We start from the raw sequence: 16,021 nt of genomic DNA, 5'->3' as shown, positions 1-16,021 counted from the left end.
AGAAAGTTGCGTGTGTGCGTGCGTGTGGGCGAGCAGCAAAGCGGCGGAGGAGAAAGGGGAGGCGCGTGTACCGTCGCGTTTAGTAGGTGCGTATATAAATGTCATCCTATATATAGCGAACGTTCGTCTAATCTTAGCTAGTCGGCCACCGGCCAGGAACACGAGTAAAAACTTACTTTGACTCTCTTTGCTCTCGGCCTCCTGTCCCGCTCGCACCGACCCCCATCCCTTTGGCGAACCAACGGCACGCAACGCGGCGCACTCCAATTTCCGCTCGAGCTCGCCTTTTCTCCCACGCGTTTACGCCTCGGTCCTCGTCCGATTCGCCGGCGATCTCAATTTATCGAGCGCTGCTCGGTCGGCCGACGTCCGATCGAACGCAAGACGAAGACCAAGAGAGTACGAGACGAAGGTGCCCTAAACTACGAAAGCACCGGCAAAATACGAACCACCGCCTGCGCTGGTCTCGCCGAACCGACCGCGGTCACCTTTTCCTCTCTTTACGCCAGCTACTCAACTGACCTACACACCGACATTCGCTCGCTAATAATAACGGTACATCGCGGCGAGGCGTCGATACCGCGATTCTTCTTCTTCGTCCCGTCTGTTTTCTTCGCTTATCTCTTCTTTGCCCTTTTTTATCGTAAAATCACCACCACCGTCTCGATCGGACGAACGCGCGTACGAAATGTACGAAGCGCGCTAAACGTCGACAAACGAGCGAACGTTATCGAAACACGTATATCGCGATCGATGGCAATTACTTTGACCGATAGGATGCAGCTGTGATCGCGTTGGCCGACAATATCACAGGCGATGGAGGCTGGTCGGTGAATTAATAAATTTGAAACGTTCTCCTTTCGAACGGCTACACGATTGCGACACACGTGCGCTTCCGCTCTGCGAATCGACCGATTTAACGAAGAATTTTGGCAGAGCGGATGGCACACGGCGAGGTTCGTGTAAATACGCGGAAATACGTGGAAATACGAGCTCGCGTTGGAAGGGACGGCGATCGCAATTGCGGTCGGTACCTTTCGGCTGTGGCAACAGAAACACGAAGGAAAGAAAGGTGAACAGCGGAGCGAGCCTGTGGAGGAACGGCCCTCCTCCGCGATTAACCTTGGACTTGACTCGAAGGAATTCTCGCAGCGTACAGTGACCTCTGCTCGCCCGCTAACTCGACGCTCGTCGTCTCGACTCGGTTGGTTCGCACTCGCGCCGCGCTCATCTTCGCTCTGTTTTCGCTCTGTTTCCATCCGATTCCGAAATCCACTCGAATTCGCGCGTTCGCTTGTTTACGCGCACACGCTCCCCACCGTACATCGATCCTATTTCAACGAACGTACGTACGTTCGAGCTACCAAGCCGCGCGAGCAATTTATTTAGTTATTTATTTATTTATTTATTTATTCGTTTCGTACACGGGAAGTAAAATCCCATTAGAGTACAAAGAATCGTGTGTAAAGAGAACGCCAATGGAATACGAACATAAATTTTCTTATATTTCTCCCTATACGTATTTATGTTCTCGCTGCTTCGGCGTTCTATTACGTTACACGCGATTCTTTGTACTCTAATGGGATTTTACTTCCCGTATATGAGACGAATAAATTAAATTAATTGAGTTGAAAAGAAAACGAGTAAGAAAACAAAGCAAGTCGGAAGATGCGAGAGAGGCTAGCGGAAAAGGGAACGAAGAAGGGGAGAAATTAGAGAAGAAGAAGAAAGGAAGAAACGCGCGCGTTACAAAACTCTGAAAATTTAGCAGAAAGACAGCCAGAAGAAAAGCCGACGATCGTCGGATCTAGCACCGCTAAACGTTTGCATTTTGCCTTGTTTCAGAAGACGTGGGTTACAGGAGCGTTGAGATCGCGTCCGCGTTTACGCATCTACCGCAGAAAGGTAAGCACGGGAGAAGCGGACGAAGCGATCGCGATTCGTCGTACGTATTCGTAGACGTTCGAGCGGAGATGCAACTCGAAACTCGAGGTCTAGAGAGAAGATCGTTGCGAATCGAGATCGCGCCGAGTCTACGAACGAAACGTCGGATCGCGCGAGTTTTTCTTTCGAAAGACGAGTTTCGACGGTGTCCGAACCGGCTGGGACGCTTCGGACGTCGAAAACGTTCGACGAGACATCGACGCTGAATCGAAACTCGATCGAACGTAAGAAGAGAACGAGATACATTTCGCGCGTGACGCTTCCAAAAATAAACACGCTATCGAGATTCCGAGACCGAGCGACGACGCGCTGTTCAACGACGAAGCTCGTTGCGGTGTCCGTTTCCGCGCAGGAAACCAGACACGTTGTTGTCGCTGCCGCCTTCTTTCGATTCTTGATATTCTCGTCTCAGCGTCGATGTCGTCGGTAGAGCGCTTCTTCGCGCGATCGTCCGTTTCTTTGAAAGTGGAGCTCCGCGACGCGAAACATCGCGCGTCGTCTATGCGTGCGTGTATATATGTATATACGTGCACAGAGATGGCCCGGGATACGCCAGGCTCGCCGATGTCCAGACCGAGAGACCTGGTCGGCGGAGTTGGTGCTACGACCACCTTGACATCGGGCGGCTATCACGCTGGCTCCGGCGATCCAGCGAGCCTGCACGGTCACGTGCTGCAGCAGAAGATACTCGAGGTAACGTAATCGATTCTCGTTCGTGGTTCCACGATTGCACGCGCGCCACAATCCCGCTTCCCTCCTATCCCTCTCTTTGTTTCCACCGTTTAATGGCGGTTGACGCGCGAACGCGATCGACGCACAGGTTCGAACATACTTGTAATTGCCCCTGGCCGCGTCGTCGGCAGACTCGAGACCGGAGAAGATAAAGTTTCTGTCGAAGCGAAACGAGCGGTGACCAGCGACGTTGCACGGCTATGGAAAAAAATTTCGTTCGCACCGCTACCCCGTACGGGTAGCGGCGCGCGCATCTATACGCGTACACACGGTGTTCTCGATTCGAATCTCGAATCTGTGCGTCGCGCCACGAAGACGAATCTCGGAATCGTTTCGAGCGTTACTCTCGACGCGTCGGTTGTGCTTTCAGCTACAGCAGCATCATCAACTTCAGCAACAAATACTGCGGCAACAGTACCAAGCCCAGGAGCGACAGTTGGCCGAGTTACACGAGCAACAGATGCACCAGCTAAAGGTAAGTCGCGTTCGTCGCGGCGCGTCGCGTAACGTTCGTTCGTTCGTTCGTTCGATAGCGCGTGTCACCTCCTCGTCAATTTCGTTTCTCGGTCACCGTTCCGTGCGGTTCCTTCTCTCTCGAGGGTGACGAATTTACACCATCACCCTCCCGAGTATCGAACCACCGTCGTCCAAGATCCATTGTCTTCGAACCGTCTCCGAGTCGAAAGTCCAGCGGAACCTTCCTTCTCCTCGTAAACTCGATCGATGCGCGACGCGTCTCTGTCACGACGTGTTTGAAAAGGAGAGAAAGAGAAAGAGGTAGAGGGAGCCTAGACTGGCGAGCAATGAAATTCCGCGCGTCGTACCTCGATGGGACGGGGGAGTCGTAAATCGCGACGGATGAAAGATCGTCGAGTCCTTGGAGATTCGACTCTCGTCGCGTTCTCTGCTCCCCTTTCCTCTCCTCTCCTCTCCTCTCTTCTCCTCTCCTATGTTATTTGCCCGCTACGTCTTTCTCCCGTTGTTTCTCGCTTCCACTTTCACCCTTCTTGCGGTAAAATTATCGTTGGACGTTGCTCGCACTCTCCCCTCTCGTCCCCCTCCCCCTCTCTCTATCTATCTCTATCTCTATCTCTTTTTCTTGAATGGACGATATCGGCCGTTACCGTCAATGTCCAGCACACCGTCGTCGTGTAACGCGTACTATCCGTCCGTCGTATTATCGATCGAAACGAGGCGTCTTTTCTCTCGTGTTTTTTCTTCGTTTTTTTTTTCCTCTCTCTTTTTGTCGTAGCTCTGGGAGCAGCAAAAACAGCTGGAAGAGCAGAGGAGAGAAAAAGAGAGACTCGAAGCACTGAGGAAGAAGGATAAACACGACCACAGTGCGATCGCTTCGACGGAGGTGAAGCAACGACTTCAGGTACTTGAATGGCGGGCAGGGCTCGGTCGTATCGGACCGAACCCATCCGCATGGGTAGAGAGAGGATTTTCGTCGTGGAAGGGACGCGAAAAGGCTAATAAGTGATAGGCGAGATAAAAGGGAGCGGAAGAAGGTAGGACGGGCGGGGGGGTGGGGGTTTTTAGATTAAAGAGAAGAACGAACGTCAGACGAGAGATGGCAGGCTAAGAGGGCTAGGAGATACGATTTGATTTAAAGCGTAACGTCGCTAGATTCTTGTCGGTTCGACGTTTAATAGTAGCAACGAATAGACGACGAGGGTTGGTATACGTGGAAGAAGAGGGAAGGGAGAATGTTGCGCGCGAGTGTTCGCTGAGAGGGGAACCTTACGATTTCAGAGCTTCCTCGTGAACAAGAAGCAAAGGGAGGCCGCGGCCGCTGCGAACGGGGCCGTACCTGGTACACCCGGATACAGAAGCTGGTGAGATTTTTTTCGAGACTGACGATTCTCGCGCGCGGGATCACCCGCCGCCCTCGATCTTGTTGTCGTCGATCTTCCTCGAGTACATCCTCTCGCGATGTTTCACGCTTTCCGCCTATAACCCGTTCGCTTGCTCGCCCGCAATTTCGCTTTCTTCCTCGTCGCTGTACCGTGCACATTCTTTCTCTCTTTCTTCTATTCTTCTCCGCATCCCAGTTCCGCTTCCCATACCGTTGTTTCTATTTCCGTCACGCTTTTCGACGATACCGCGCTATACGCACACACTCACCCCCCACCCACCCCAGCCGCCAAAATGCCGCAGGGGGTGTACTCGAGTAACAGAGCTCGAGTCGAAGAGCCGAGCGATACGATTCGACGGAACGGTCGATCGCTCGATCGCTCGATCCACCGAGCGAACGACACTGGAATCGATTGAACAAGAAGCCGCGAATTTGTTGGTCAGGTTGCAACCGCAATCGGCGGAATCGGCGGGCGCGGCGAACGCTTCGCATCCCTACCGGATGCCACAGATGCTGCAAGAAAAGTTCGCCGATGATTTTCCTCTTCGGAAAACAGGTACGTACGCGCGACCGTGCGCCAATACACGTTGTTATACTATAAATTCCCGTGTTGTCGAGTGATAAGCATATTTGGTGGAAGGTAGTCTCTTTCTATGTGTGCCTATGTACGATAGTAGAATGCCTCAACTAAAGCATGGTTTTTTGCGACGCCCCCGCCCCCCACCCCCACCTCGTCTCGATCATCATTGCCCGTCGACAAACGTACGAACAAACGAACGAACACGCACGCACGAACGCACGCACGCACGCAAACGTACACACGACAGAGGCAAAGACGAACAGAGAGACTGGAAAGGCAGAGACAGACACCCGTAGCCCCTGCATCCGATCGACCACCATCCGCCGTTGTCCTGATTGCGAGCTTGTCGACGATCGACGATCCGACGAGCCAAAGAAACGTCGATTCTGGCGAAAAGATCAGAGCAAAGAATAAGCGTTGGTTGCGTTAGTAACGCTCGGTACAGATATTCGTAGACGTGGAATTTATTGGGTTATCGGATGGATCGCGTGGACACGCTCGCACGTCGTGTCGTTTCGCGTCCTTCTCTCGTTCCTCCTTCCACGCGATCGCCCGATGCTCCTCCGATGTCCGCTCCCCGAACCCTGTGCCATCGTTTTACACTACTCTCCGGCCCGATACGACGACGACCAACAACTAACCCTGGCTAAAATTGGCCAGCCTCGGAGCCGAACCTGCTGAAGGTGCGACTAAAGCAACGCGTGGAGAGGAACATGGCCGCGTCGAGAAATTCACCCCTGATGACACGCCGGAAGGATCGCCTGCTGTCGCACCTCAAGCGGAAATCACTGCTAGCAAGTACGTCCTTCGATCGAGCTTAATCGAAATTCGTTCGATTAATCGTCGAGTTATTGACTCTTCCTGCGTGAGCATTAGCAAACAATTCGTTGCACCCGTGTTTTCGATTAATCGATCGTTGATTTTTGCCTTTTTGCCAGTGTCCAGTAACAGCATGTCGACAACAAACGTTACCGATTAACATTACGTTTCCGAGACCGAGTCTCCTCTCGTTTCGCCTCGGCGTCGCATCCCCGTTTCGCGCGTTCGCATCGCGCGAACACGGAAAACGCGAACCGAAGGCGAAACGACGGGCGCGATGCGTCCCTTTCGCGCGAAGGAATTCGGGACAGTAGCGGCACAGCTTCGAGATAGGCCGAGGGGGGGGGGGACAGATTGCTCGTTCGCTTTCCCGAATTCCAGTCTCGTACGCGACGAGTTGCAGGCAAACCTCGCCACGCTCATCGCCGCTCGCTCATCGAACGCTTTCCAGATTCTAGCAGTAATCCGGAATCTGGGCCTAATTCACCACCGACCGTAAACAATTCTCAAGCGAGTCCCACAGCGGCAGCCAATGCAGCGGCGGCCATCCAAGAAGTGAGTATACGCGAAGACGCGTTACGCTACTCTCCCTTTCTTTATTTCTCTCTTTCTCGTTCTTCGTTCGCAGGAGACGGAAAACACCGGCTACGGGGGTCCATTGACCAGCAGCAGTCAGCAAGGTAGCCTGTCGGATCTGTCGTTGTTCAGTTCACCGTCCATGCCCAACATCTCGCTGGGGCGACCTCACGTTCCATCCGGTTCCAGTACGGTGAGTCTTTTAGCCGCCGATCCTATAACGTGATCGTCGATCGCTCTCTAAAGGACAACGTGGCTGGTTTTCGCGTCTCTGTTCGCAGACCGGTACGAAATTGGCCACCGTCTCGGAGGCAGAGGTACGCGCGGCGTTCACCGCGCGACTAGGGATGCCGCTTACCGGACAAATGTTGCCTGGCACCTTGCCTTTCTACCCATCGTTGACGGTGATCGAGGGAGGAGACGCTGCGTCGAGCGGCGGTTACGTTCACAAACAAATGCAGAATATGGAACACCCGTCGATAACGAACCGGCAACACCCGTCCGCGGTTTACGGCACCGCGACCGCCACGGCTCCCATCACCGACACGCAAGTAGCGCACGCGAGGCTGCAAAAGGCTGGTCACCGGCCTTTAGGTAGTATGTTCTCTCTTCTTTGCTAGCAGCCGATTTTTACAGCGCGCGTGCCATCATCGTTCGCGCACCGCCGACGATTCTCTTGACCCGCGATTAGAGTCGCGTTAGACTCTGGTCAGATTTCCGGAGAGCCCAGTGACGAAATCGTATCGGCCGACGCCGAACAACTGGCACGCGCGAACGATTCTCATTGGCACGGGTGAGATCCCGAGGTGGAATCGCCGCGCGCCTCCCGAACGTTTCCAGCGTGGCATCCGATTCACGCGTCCCTCGGTCGCTCGTTCCGTTCCCACAGGTAGGACTCAGTCGGCGCCTCTACCGTTGGGCCATCCGATGCTGCAAGGCGGCATTATGGCGCCGCAGACCCATTACGAGGAGTACCTGGCCGAGAAGCAACTGCACGATCAACAGCAGGCGCACAACTACCTCAAACAACAGATTCGTCAAACGGTGCTGACGCGTGTCGGATCCAGGGGACAGGCGAATCAGCTGGACGAAGCACCGGAGAACGACGAGTCCGCCGAGGTGATAGATCTTACCGGAGGAAAGAAAGATTTGTCGGAAGAGAGCGAGATCTCGAAACAACAACGAGATCGCGAACAGTTTCTTCAGCAGCAGAGAGATCTGATGATGAGACACACCTTGCAAATATCCAACGAGTCGTCGACGGCCTACGGCGGAAGCGGTACCGGTGGCGGCAGCAGGAGCAGTCAGCCGAGTGCCAGACCGCTGTCCAGAGCGCTGTCCAGCCCGTTGGTTCACTTGAGTAAGCTGACCGCCCGTGATTCCTTTAGCTTTGCTCGCCTTTAGGCCGCGTTACCTCGTTCATCGAACGCGACCACGATCGTACGCTGCTCCACGCTCTCTCTTTGTGTCTGCTTAGCGCGCGACGCAGGTCCTCAGGGAAGCCAAGCCACCACCGGCGATCTGTTCGCGCGCGCTTCTTCCCATCGATCCACTACCGGTTTGGCCTACGATCCGTTAATGTTGAAGCACGCCTGTGTCTGCGGCGAAACGGTTCGTGGTCATCCCGAGCACGGAGGCAGGTTGCAGAGCGTCTGGGCACGGCTTTCGGAGACAGGACTGTTACAGCGCTGCGATCGAATACGTTCGCGCAAAGCCACCCTCGAGGAGATTCAAACGTGTCACAGCGAAGCTCACGCTCTTCTCTTTGGTGAGTGCTCCGCCCTCGTTCCCGATCCTTCTACACCCGCCTTTGACCTTCCTCTCTGCCGCACTATGCCGCCGCCTTCCGTAACGTAAACGTAAGTAAAGTAAAACGTGCTGTCGCGCGCAGGAACGAATCCAATGAACCGACAAAAGCTGGACGTGTCGAAGCTCTCTCAACTTCCGATCAAGAGTTTCGTGCGGCTGCCCTGCGGCGGAGTAGGCGTCGATTCCGACACCACGTGGAACGAACTGAATACCGCGCCGGCCGCCCGAATGGCTGTCGGTTGTGTCGTCGATCTGGCCTTTAAAACCGCCATGGGTGACATTAAGAACGGTTTCGCCGTCGTACGACCGCCCGGACATCACGCCGAAACTAACCAGGCCATGGGTTTCTGCTTCTTCAATTCGGTCGCGATCGCTGCTCGATTGCTTCACCAGAAGCTCGATATTAGGAAAATCTTGATCCTGGATTGGGTAAGAGCCGATTCTCTTCCTCGTATTTTCGTCGACTTTCCTCCGTTTATCGCGACAATGGCAACTCGCGCTCGGGATACGCTCGGTCAGTCCGCTGGACGAGAATCGCCGACTCGACCAGTTTACCTTCTGTTTAGGATGTCCATCATGGGAACGGGACGCAGCAAATGTTCTACGACGACCCACGGGTGCTGTACATGTCGATACACAGGCACGACGAAGGTAACTTCTTTCCAGGAACCGGTGGACCGACCGAGTGCGGGGCTGGCGAGGGTCTGGGCTACAACGTGAACGTAGCCTGGTCCGGTGGGCTGAATCCTCCGATGGGTGACGCGGAATATCTAGCCGCGTTTCGTACGATCGTGATGCCGATCGCGAAGGCGTTCGATCCGAGCATCGTCCTCGTCTCGGCAGGATTCGACGCCGCCGTTGGCCATCCCGCGCCCCTCGGAGGCTACAAAGTTAGCCCCGCTTGCTTCGGCAAGATGACGCAACAGTTGCTCGGACTGGCGAACGGTAAGGTTGTTCTCGCCCTCGAAGGTGGTTACGATTTGGCCGCGATTTGCGACTCCGCCCAAGAATGCGTTCGGGCTCTGCTCGGGGACGAACCTACTCAACTTCGGGAAGAGGAATTGACGAGGATACCTTGTCAAAACGCGGTCGACACGCTGCAAAAGACGATCGCCGTGCAGGTACGATCATCTTCCACTCCTATTCCTTCGTCCTTCCTTCTCCTCGTTGCTGTCCACCTCTGCTCGAGCGTTTGTTTTATTTTTTATCGTTTCACACGCAGATGTCTCATTGGCCTTGCGTCAAGCTGAACGCGCACACGGTGTCGATGAGCGCGATAGAAGCTGGACAGAAAGAGCGCGACGAAACCGAGACGGTCTCCGCGATGGCCTCTCTGTCGATGCAGCAGCCTACCAATTTAACGTAAATCCGATCTATCTGTCTAATTAGCTGTGTATGCTGGTCTTTTCATTTTCCGTCGATTGCTTACAGCCATTCCTGTTTCAGGACTACCCCAGAACATTCCCGAGAAGTTTCCGAGGAGCCAATGGAACAGGATGACGCCAAATGAAGAAAGACGCGAAACTGCTCGTCCATCGTGTTTCGAAATAGTCACGAGGCTATCGTTGCGTTCGCATCGCTTCTTTATAAAATATGAGCGACGACCGACACGAAGCCGCTGTGAGCTGTGAGTTGGCAGCTGCTGCTGACGCCGCAGCCGGTCGCCGCCACTGTCATCGTTGCCGTTGTCACTGACGTCGGTGTCGCCAACGCGCTGTATCGTACGATCAACGATAAAAGCGAGCCTTTTTCGCTGCACCTCTTCCGCTTCGCTGTCGCACGTTGTTTGTCTAGCGTAGCTTGACGGAGCAGAAATCGCGGAGATCGGGCGAAACTAGCTTTTCGACTAAATCTAAAAGACAGTAGGTTTAAGTGTTTTCTACGCTTTCGCGTAAAGTTGCCCTAGAAACGCGCGATAGCGCGCGTTCACACGGCCTCGCCTTACCCATCCAGTTTTCACGTTTAATTCGTCGATCGTACACTATCCGCGAGATTGTCATTAAAATATTACGAGAGTTAGTGAAAACGGCCAACAGGTCGAGGCGATTCGGGGAATCGTGATAGAAAAAAAAGAAAAAAATTAGAAAACAGCGCGTTTTAAAATGATGCATCGAGGGCAGGGGGCGGAAGCGACGACGTTCGCGGTGGCGAAAGCAGACACGAGGTGCGCAGCGACGTTACGCGGAAAAAACGAAACGATTCGTTCTGTGTTAAGACGGCGTTTCGTTTCGGGTCGTCTTTCTTCTTCGAGCGGCATAGCACGATATTTGGTTGTCCTTTTTGTCGCGAACAAAGGCTGGTGTGATTTTTGTGATATTTTGTAAAAAGCAGAAATTTCATGAAGCATATAGTTAATTGAAGATGTACAAGCGTACGCGAGACTGTGTGTGTAACGTTGTTATACTTACGATTAGAACGGAAGAATGCATGCGTCCGTGTGTGTGCGCGTGTAGCTATGCGTAGAGCGTGTAAGGAAAAGGAGAAAGAGAATATATGTAATCGAAATAGGAGCATTTATTTTTGTGCCGTGCATTTTACGAGAACACGGAGAATGCGAGCGAATCTATCGATCGATCATTTTCGCCAATCCATACGTTCTATGTAACGTTACGTACGGTTTAGCGTGACAAACATTGTATCGCGCGGATCAAAGATTTTAGCACGCAGACTCTTGTGTAGTATGCGCGAGATAAAGAAGCGCGTATGCGCGCGTCGAGTACAAGAAATACATGTGTATATTGGATGTTATGTGTCCGCAAGAATCTCAAGTGTTCGTCGTGTATCGTCCCATATTTTTACCAAAAATTTCGAAAATATCGAGCGCGAAACGTTCTTTTCGGTCGATTCGTGTCGCCAATTCCCACCTTCCTATGTCTCGTGCTTCCCCGTGTTTTACGGCCCGGGAGCCCGTTTCTTTTCCCGCCTTCGTTGTTATTCTCCTTTTTTCCTCCCCGTCCTCCCCGTTCGTCACTCGTAAACCTCGTCTCCGCGATTTCCACCGTTTCTTACATCAATTTCGTTTCCCTTTGTTCAAAGTTGCGCGTTACCTCGTTCTAGACCCACTCTCTCCTCTTTATATCTGTTTCGTGCGATCACTGTTTGATCGCCAACGTGGAGACGACCGTTTCTTCTCTACTCTATCAACTTCGACTCGATTCGACCGAACTCGATTCGTTCGACTATCGATTCCGGGATCGTGTATGGCGATCGTCGTAACGGAACTTGTTGTTGACATTTTTGCGAGAATTTTATTTGTTTCGGCCAAAGGGACTTGCAACATTCCGGTATCGTTCGTAGAAAATCGATACAAGTTAGATGTAAATCGTTGATAATTCGCATCGAAAGCTGATTCTAATAAATGAACAAGAAATAAGAAATTAAACTCGCAGAGTATAAGAACGAAAATGGAAAAAAAAGTGTTACAATTACGTTACTGCACGTGTACGAATATGTCCATATTGCGTAAGCTTAAATGTATTAGTCATACATTTTTTATGTATATATAAATGTACCTCGTAAAGTAATTTTAAATAAAAACTATAGTCATTGTGTTACGCATACATTAACGACGGTACGTGCTTCACGGTATATTGTCCTGGCTGATAGAAAACTACGTTCCGTTTGAAACAATTAATTATTAACTCATCGAATATTATCGCTTGTAATATAGCTTGTCGAACTAAAATCTCTGTTAAGGTAGGCGTGAAACTATCGTCAGTTGCTCTCGAGAATATCGTTCGCGAGTGAACATTGCTTTGAGAGTCGCTATCCTATCCACTATCGGATCAGATAATCACTCTCGACGCAGTGTCTGTCCACTTGCAAAAATGCTCTCGAGAGCAACTGGCGATAGTTGTATTATCAAGTGGTTACGTACATTTACTCCACTCAGCCTGTTACATGAAAAAAAACCAAACTCTATAGAAAGAAAATTAAATTCGTTTCGAGTATACATTGTTACGCGTATGTACATGTAAGTGCAATGGCATGTAACGGTAAATAGAAACAGGGACACAAGGTTGCTATTAACGTATCGACGATATACACGATTAGTTGGATATCTTCTAAATTTTATTTTCTTTTTTCTCTTTTCGTCTTTTCTTTGTTTTTTGTGTTTTTGTTCTTCGGTATACAGATTTACGTGATTACGTCTAACCCTGGAAAAATTCGAACCCGCCGTGATTTGGATCAAGGGTCGATATTATTCGGCCGCGTGCGAAATATCGTCGCGTTTTGGGCAATTCGGCCAATTCATCATAATCATCTATGTAATGATTGTTTACATTCAATAACGACAACGCAGTTATTCGCAGCTGTCGTTTCATTTGCTACGTGTGCACATTCATATATACATACGTACATACAGGCGTGAGTCGCGTATACGTATACATGCATATGTAGGTACGTACTTATGTACACATGTATGCACGACGTCACCGATTAATTTTTACATTTATATTACTCATATATTTCTATATCATAATATATATATATATATATATATATATGATATACATTTTTTAAATTATATATATATATGATATACATATATATATAATTATTTATTTATTTATTTATATACCACAGACAACACACATGCACATATACGCGCGCACACGCGCATGTATATATCGCTATATACGTATGTGTGTATGTGTGAGTTATGCCATTATCAATATGTTACACTATAGATTATGTTTACATCGTAGAGACTTATAAATCTACGGAATATTATTATTTTTTTTTTTTTGTTGTATGTACAAGGATACTGTTACAAAGAAAAAAAAATTGTTTAAAAACTTATCGATGCCACGCGTTTACATGCGCGTGCGTGTATGGGCACGTGAGTACTGTCTGTCACGGAAAAGCTACATGATCTTTCGTAATATAAACATATTAACTTGCTAATTCCCCACTTCTTTCTGGAGTCACAAATCGTGCAGAATCGCCGTCGAGAACAGATGCAAAGATTTGAAAGGGTATACACACACGAGTACTTTCCCACAAATCTAACGAAAAAAAAAAAAATCAGCTTCTTTAAGCTCCTCTCGTTAAGTTACCTTTATTTTCCACCGTTATTAATTTATTCTTTGTTCGGCGATCGTGAACGGCTAAAGACTCGCGTCAGTACAAACTATCATGTTTCGAAATAAATAACGTCGACTCGTTCGCTTCGATCGTATCCACAAATTCGAACGTATACCAGTTGAGAACGTAATGCCAATGTCGATATCGATTCAAAGAAAGAAAACGATACGCAACGAACGCGAGCAGAAACGAACAAAACAATCGTATCGGTTGTGTGAATTAATTTGGCGAACCATATCGCGTCACGTAACGATTACGTCTTCCCTAGCATCTGCACGAATCTTCTCCGCGACTTTTTCTTTCTTTGTAAAATTATACAAAAATAAGTTGCGTCACTCGTTCTTGATGGCTACCAACCGCCAGTCCTTTCTCGCTCTTCTCCTATTCTTCGCCGTGTCTTTCTTTTTGCGCTCTTCATTCGCGTTCTCGCATCGATTATTAATTATAAACGAGTTGTCAACGCAGTTCGATCAGCAGGCAAACACTTGCTTTTTTACGTTGTTCGTTTCTACCACTTCGACACAGCGTGGTGCACCTATGCGAATTCAGTATGGAATAGACGTATCCTAACGTTTGTGAATATATTTCTACGAAATTACTGTTATCTATCGTTAAACGGTCCCTAACTAGACGTTCAAGGAATGCAACTTGGTTTACGGTCGCGCGCGATTCATCGTTACTTTTCGTTTTCGATAGTGTGTATGCGGCACGTGAACGTTTCGCACGATCGGTAAACGCGCAATAACGAGATCGATTCCCTCGAACTGCAACCCGATGATCTTGTCGGCTGCTATACTTTGGCGATACTAATACTCTTTCGCGATCACGCAGCTACGTTGCTCGTCCTCGCGTGAAAAACGTAGTCAGTGGAAAAGTGAAACGGCAATATATATCCACGTTGACGGGCATCGTGCTGCGACGCACGCAGTCTTTCAAACGAAACTTAGAGATCTGTGTAGCAATTCGCTTAGCGCGGTTTTTATCCTCCGGTCGTTTGTCTTTTGATTTAACGCGAAACCTTGTGTGTGTATGTGTGTGCGCGCACGTGTGTGTATGTATGTATGTGTACGTGTGCGTGTGTGTGTGTGTCTATCTGTGCGATGGACATATGTACAAAAGATATCGAATCGGATCACGCTTCGAACATCAGGTATATTCGTGTTCCGCGATTACAGCAAATGGTAGGAAACATTTTAAACGATCGCTGCGTTTCACCCAGCTCGCCCCGTCGTCCTTATTTTACGGTCGAGAAATTCTGTTGTGGATTTTGGTTCGATGATACCCACGTGGTGAATACGTCTCTGCAATGGCTGACCACGCATTCGTTGCTACAATACTCGTCCTCCCATTCGCTGTTTGCAACGGCGGGGTTCGGGCATCCGTGACGTATACAAGCGTTCGACGTCGGTCTTTGACCAGCCATGTTCGCAGCCTGAGTTACAGAGTTCACTGCCGGCGGTGAATTCGACAAAGAATCGCTTTTTGTTGGATTCGAATGTATCATTTGCTGCTGCTGCTGTTGCTGTTGCGACGGTTGCTGCTGTTGCTGATGATGTTGCTGCGATTGTTGCGGTACTTGTTGCACTTGCTGTTGCGGCATCTGCGAAAACGTACGTATTCTACTGTTCAATTTGTCTCGTGGTAACATACTCGTACTTGCTGCTGCCTGGCGCTGTTGCTGACAACTGGCAGCATCGCAGTATGAAATATCGTTGCTGTTTTCTTTGTGCTTGTCGCGGCTTTTTACGCGTTGAGCATATTCCAATGGAAATGAATTAAAAGTCGTAAAAAGGATGAATACGACGAAAGTGTGGGAGGACGAAAGGAGACAAAAATATAAACAGAGAAAGAAATGATCGTTGAAGAGAAAAGAGATGCGAAAAAAAGAAAATGAATTCACATCGCTGCTGACCTGCATGTACTGTTGCTGCATATGCTGCTGCTGTTGCGATGGTTGTTGTTGCGAAATATGCGTTGGCGCCATCGATGTAGTCATCATAGTCTAAAAGAAAAGTACACGAAGAAGAGAATGGTAGCCAAGTTTTAAGACACGTAACGTGGAAAAATATGAAAGATATGGAAAATAGAAAGAGGCGACAAACGGATGAAGAAAGATGATTACCTGTTGCGTTTGTTGCTGCTGCGAGTTTCCTGGCATAGTTAAATGGTGAGGAGATTTTTTTATTTGCATTTGTTGCGCGGGTTGCTGATGATGTTGAAGCTGTTGATGCGGATGAGGATGCGGATGTTGTTGTTGAGGCGAAGAAGGTTGAGGCTGCGGACTATACACCTGATACGAGACATTTCCCGGTGTTCCGTTCCCAGCGTAACTACCATACGCCGTATATTGAACTTGTTGCTGTTGCGGCGATGGCTGTTGTTGCGGTTGCTGCTGTGGATGCTGTTGTTCGTTTTCGGCCGCGCCCTTACTAACCAGAGACGCTCTGTACGCCGCGAGTGCCTGCAGATATTCCTTTTTCGCGGCTTCAGTCTTCTTCTTGTAAACCTACGTAAATATAAATTTCTTCGTATACAGCGATCGAGATGAAACCGAAATTTTTCTAACGTAATCCACGCTCGCTTTCCTCAAATGAATTTCACGAGGACGAGGAACG

The 16,021-nt window shown here is 49.8% G+C and overlaps 2 protein-coding genes across 14 annotated transcripts in view; one reads left to right on the top strand and one right to left on the bottom strand.

Annotated features, from left to right (window-relative positions):
* LOC100645293 (histone deacetylase 5) overlaps positions 1-11,878 on the top strand; it is a 26,695-nt gene extending 14,817 nt beyond the window's left edge. For 4 of the 12 annotated variants that reach the window (XM_048410098.1, XM_020865220.2, XM_048410100.1 and 1 more), the window contains 16 exons: positions 1,849-1,905; positions 2,480-2,637; positions 3,047-3,151; positions 3,929-4,054; positions 4,432-4,514; positions 4,978-5,090; positions 5,775-5,912; positions 6,385-6,488; positions 6,562-6,702; positions 6,791-7,106; positions 7,399-7,869; positions 7,987-8,277; positions 8,401-8,747; positions 8,885-9,439; positions 9,541-9,680; positions 9,765-11,878. In XM_048410098.1, the coding sequence (XP_048266055.1) occupies positions 1,849-1,905; positions 2,480-2,637; positions 3,047-3,151; positions 3,929-4,054; positions 4,432-4,514; positions 4,978-5,090; positions 5,775-5,912; positions 6,385-6,488; positions 6,562-6,702; positions 6,791-7,106; positions 7,399-7,869; positions 7,987-8,277; positions 8,401-8,747; positions 8,885-9,439; positions 9,541-9,680; positions 9,765-9,828 (3,209 nt within the window). In that variant the 3' untranslated portion in view covers positions 9,829-11,878. Of the gene's footprint in view, positions 1-1,845; positions 1,906-2,479; positions 2,638-3,046; positions 3,152-3,928; positions 4,055-4,431; positions 4,515-4,977; positions 5,091-5,774; positions 5,913-6,384; positions 6,489-6,561; positions 6,703-6,790; positions 7,107-7,398; positions 7,870-7,986; positions 8,278-8,400; positions 8,748-8,884; positions 9,440-9,540; positions 9,681-9,764 lie in introns of all 12 variants that reach the window. The other 8 variants (XM_020865214.2, XM_020865218.2, XM_048410099.1 and 5 more) reach the window with 5 other exon arrangements.
* The window catches only part of LOC100645531 (TOX high mobility group box family member 3), a 23,809-nt gene continuing 18,602 nt past the window's right edge, over positions 10,815-16,021 (bottom strand). For both annotated transcript variants that reach the window (XM_003398633.4, XM_048410114.1), the window contains 3 exons: positions 15,529-15,912; positions 15,319-15,408; positions 10,815-15,006 (listed from right to left, as the gene is read on the bottom strand). In XM_003398633.4, coding sequence (XP_003398681.1) covers positions 14,641-15,006; positions 15,319-15,408; positions 15,529-15,912 — 840 coding nt within the window. In that variant the 3' untranslated portion in view covers positions 10,815-14,640. The remainder of the gene's footprint in view (positions 15,007-15,318; positions 15,409-15,528; positions 15,913-16,021) is intronic.

The sequence above is a fragment of the Bombus terrestris genome, chromosome 11 (assembly GCF_910591885.1).
Source record: "Bombus terrestris chromosome 11, iyBomTerr1.2, whole genome shotgun sequence".
NCBI classification, from domain to species: Eukaryota; Metazoa; Arthropoda; class Insecta; order Hymenoptera; family Apidae; genus Bombus; species Bombus terrestris.
The sequence above is the reverse complement of the archived record's forward strand: the minus strand, read 5'-3'. Positions and strand labels throughout refer to the sequence as shown.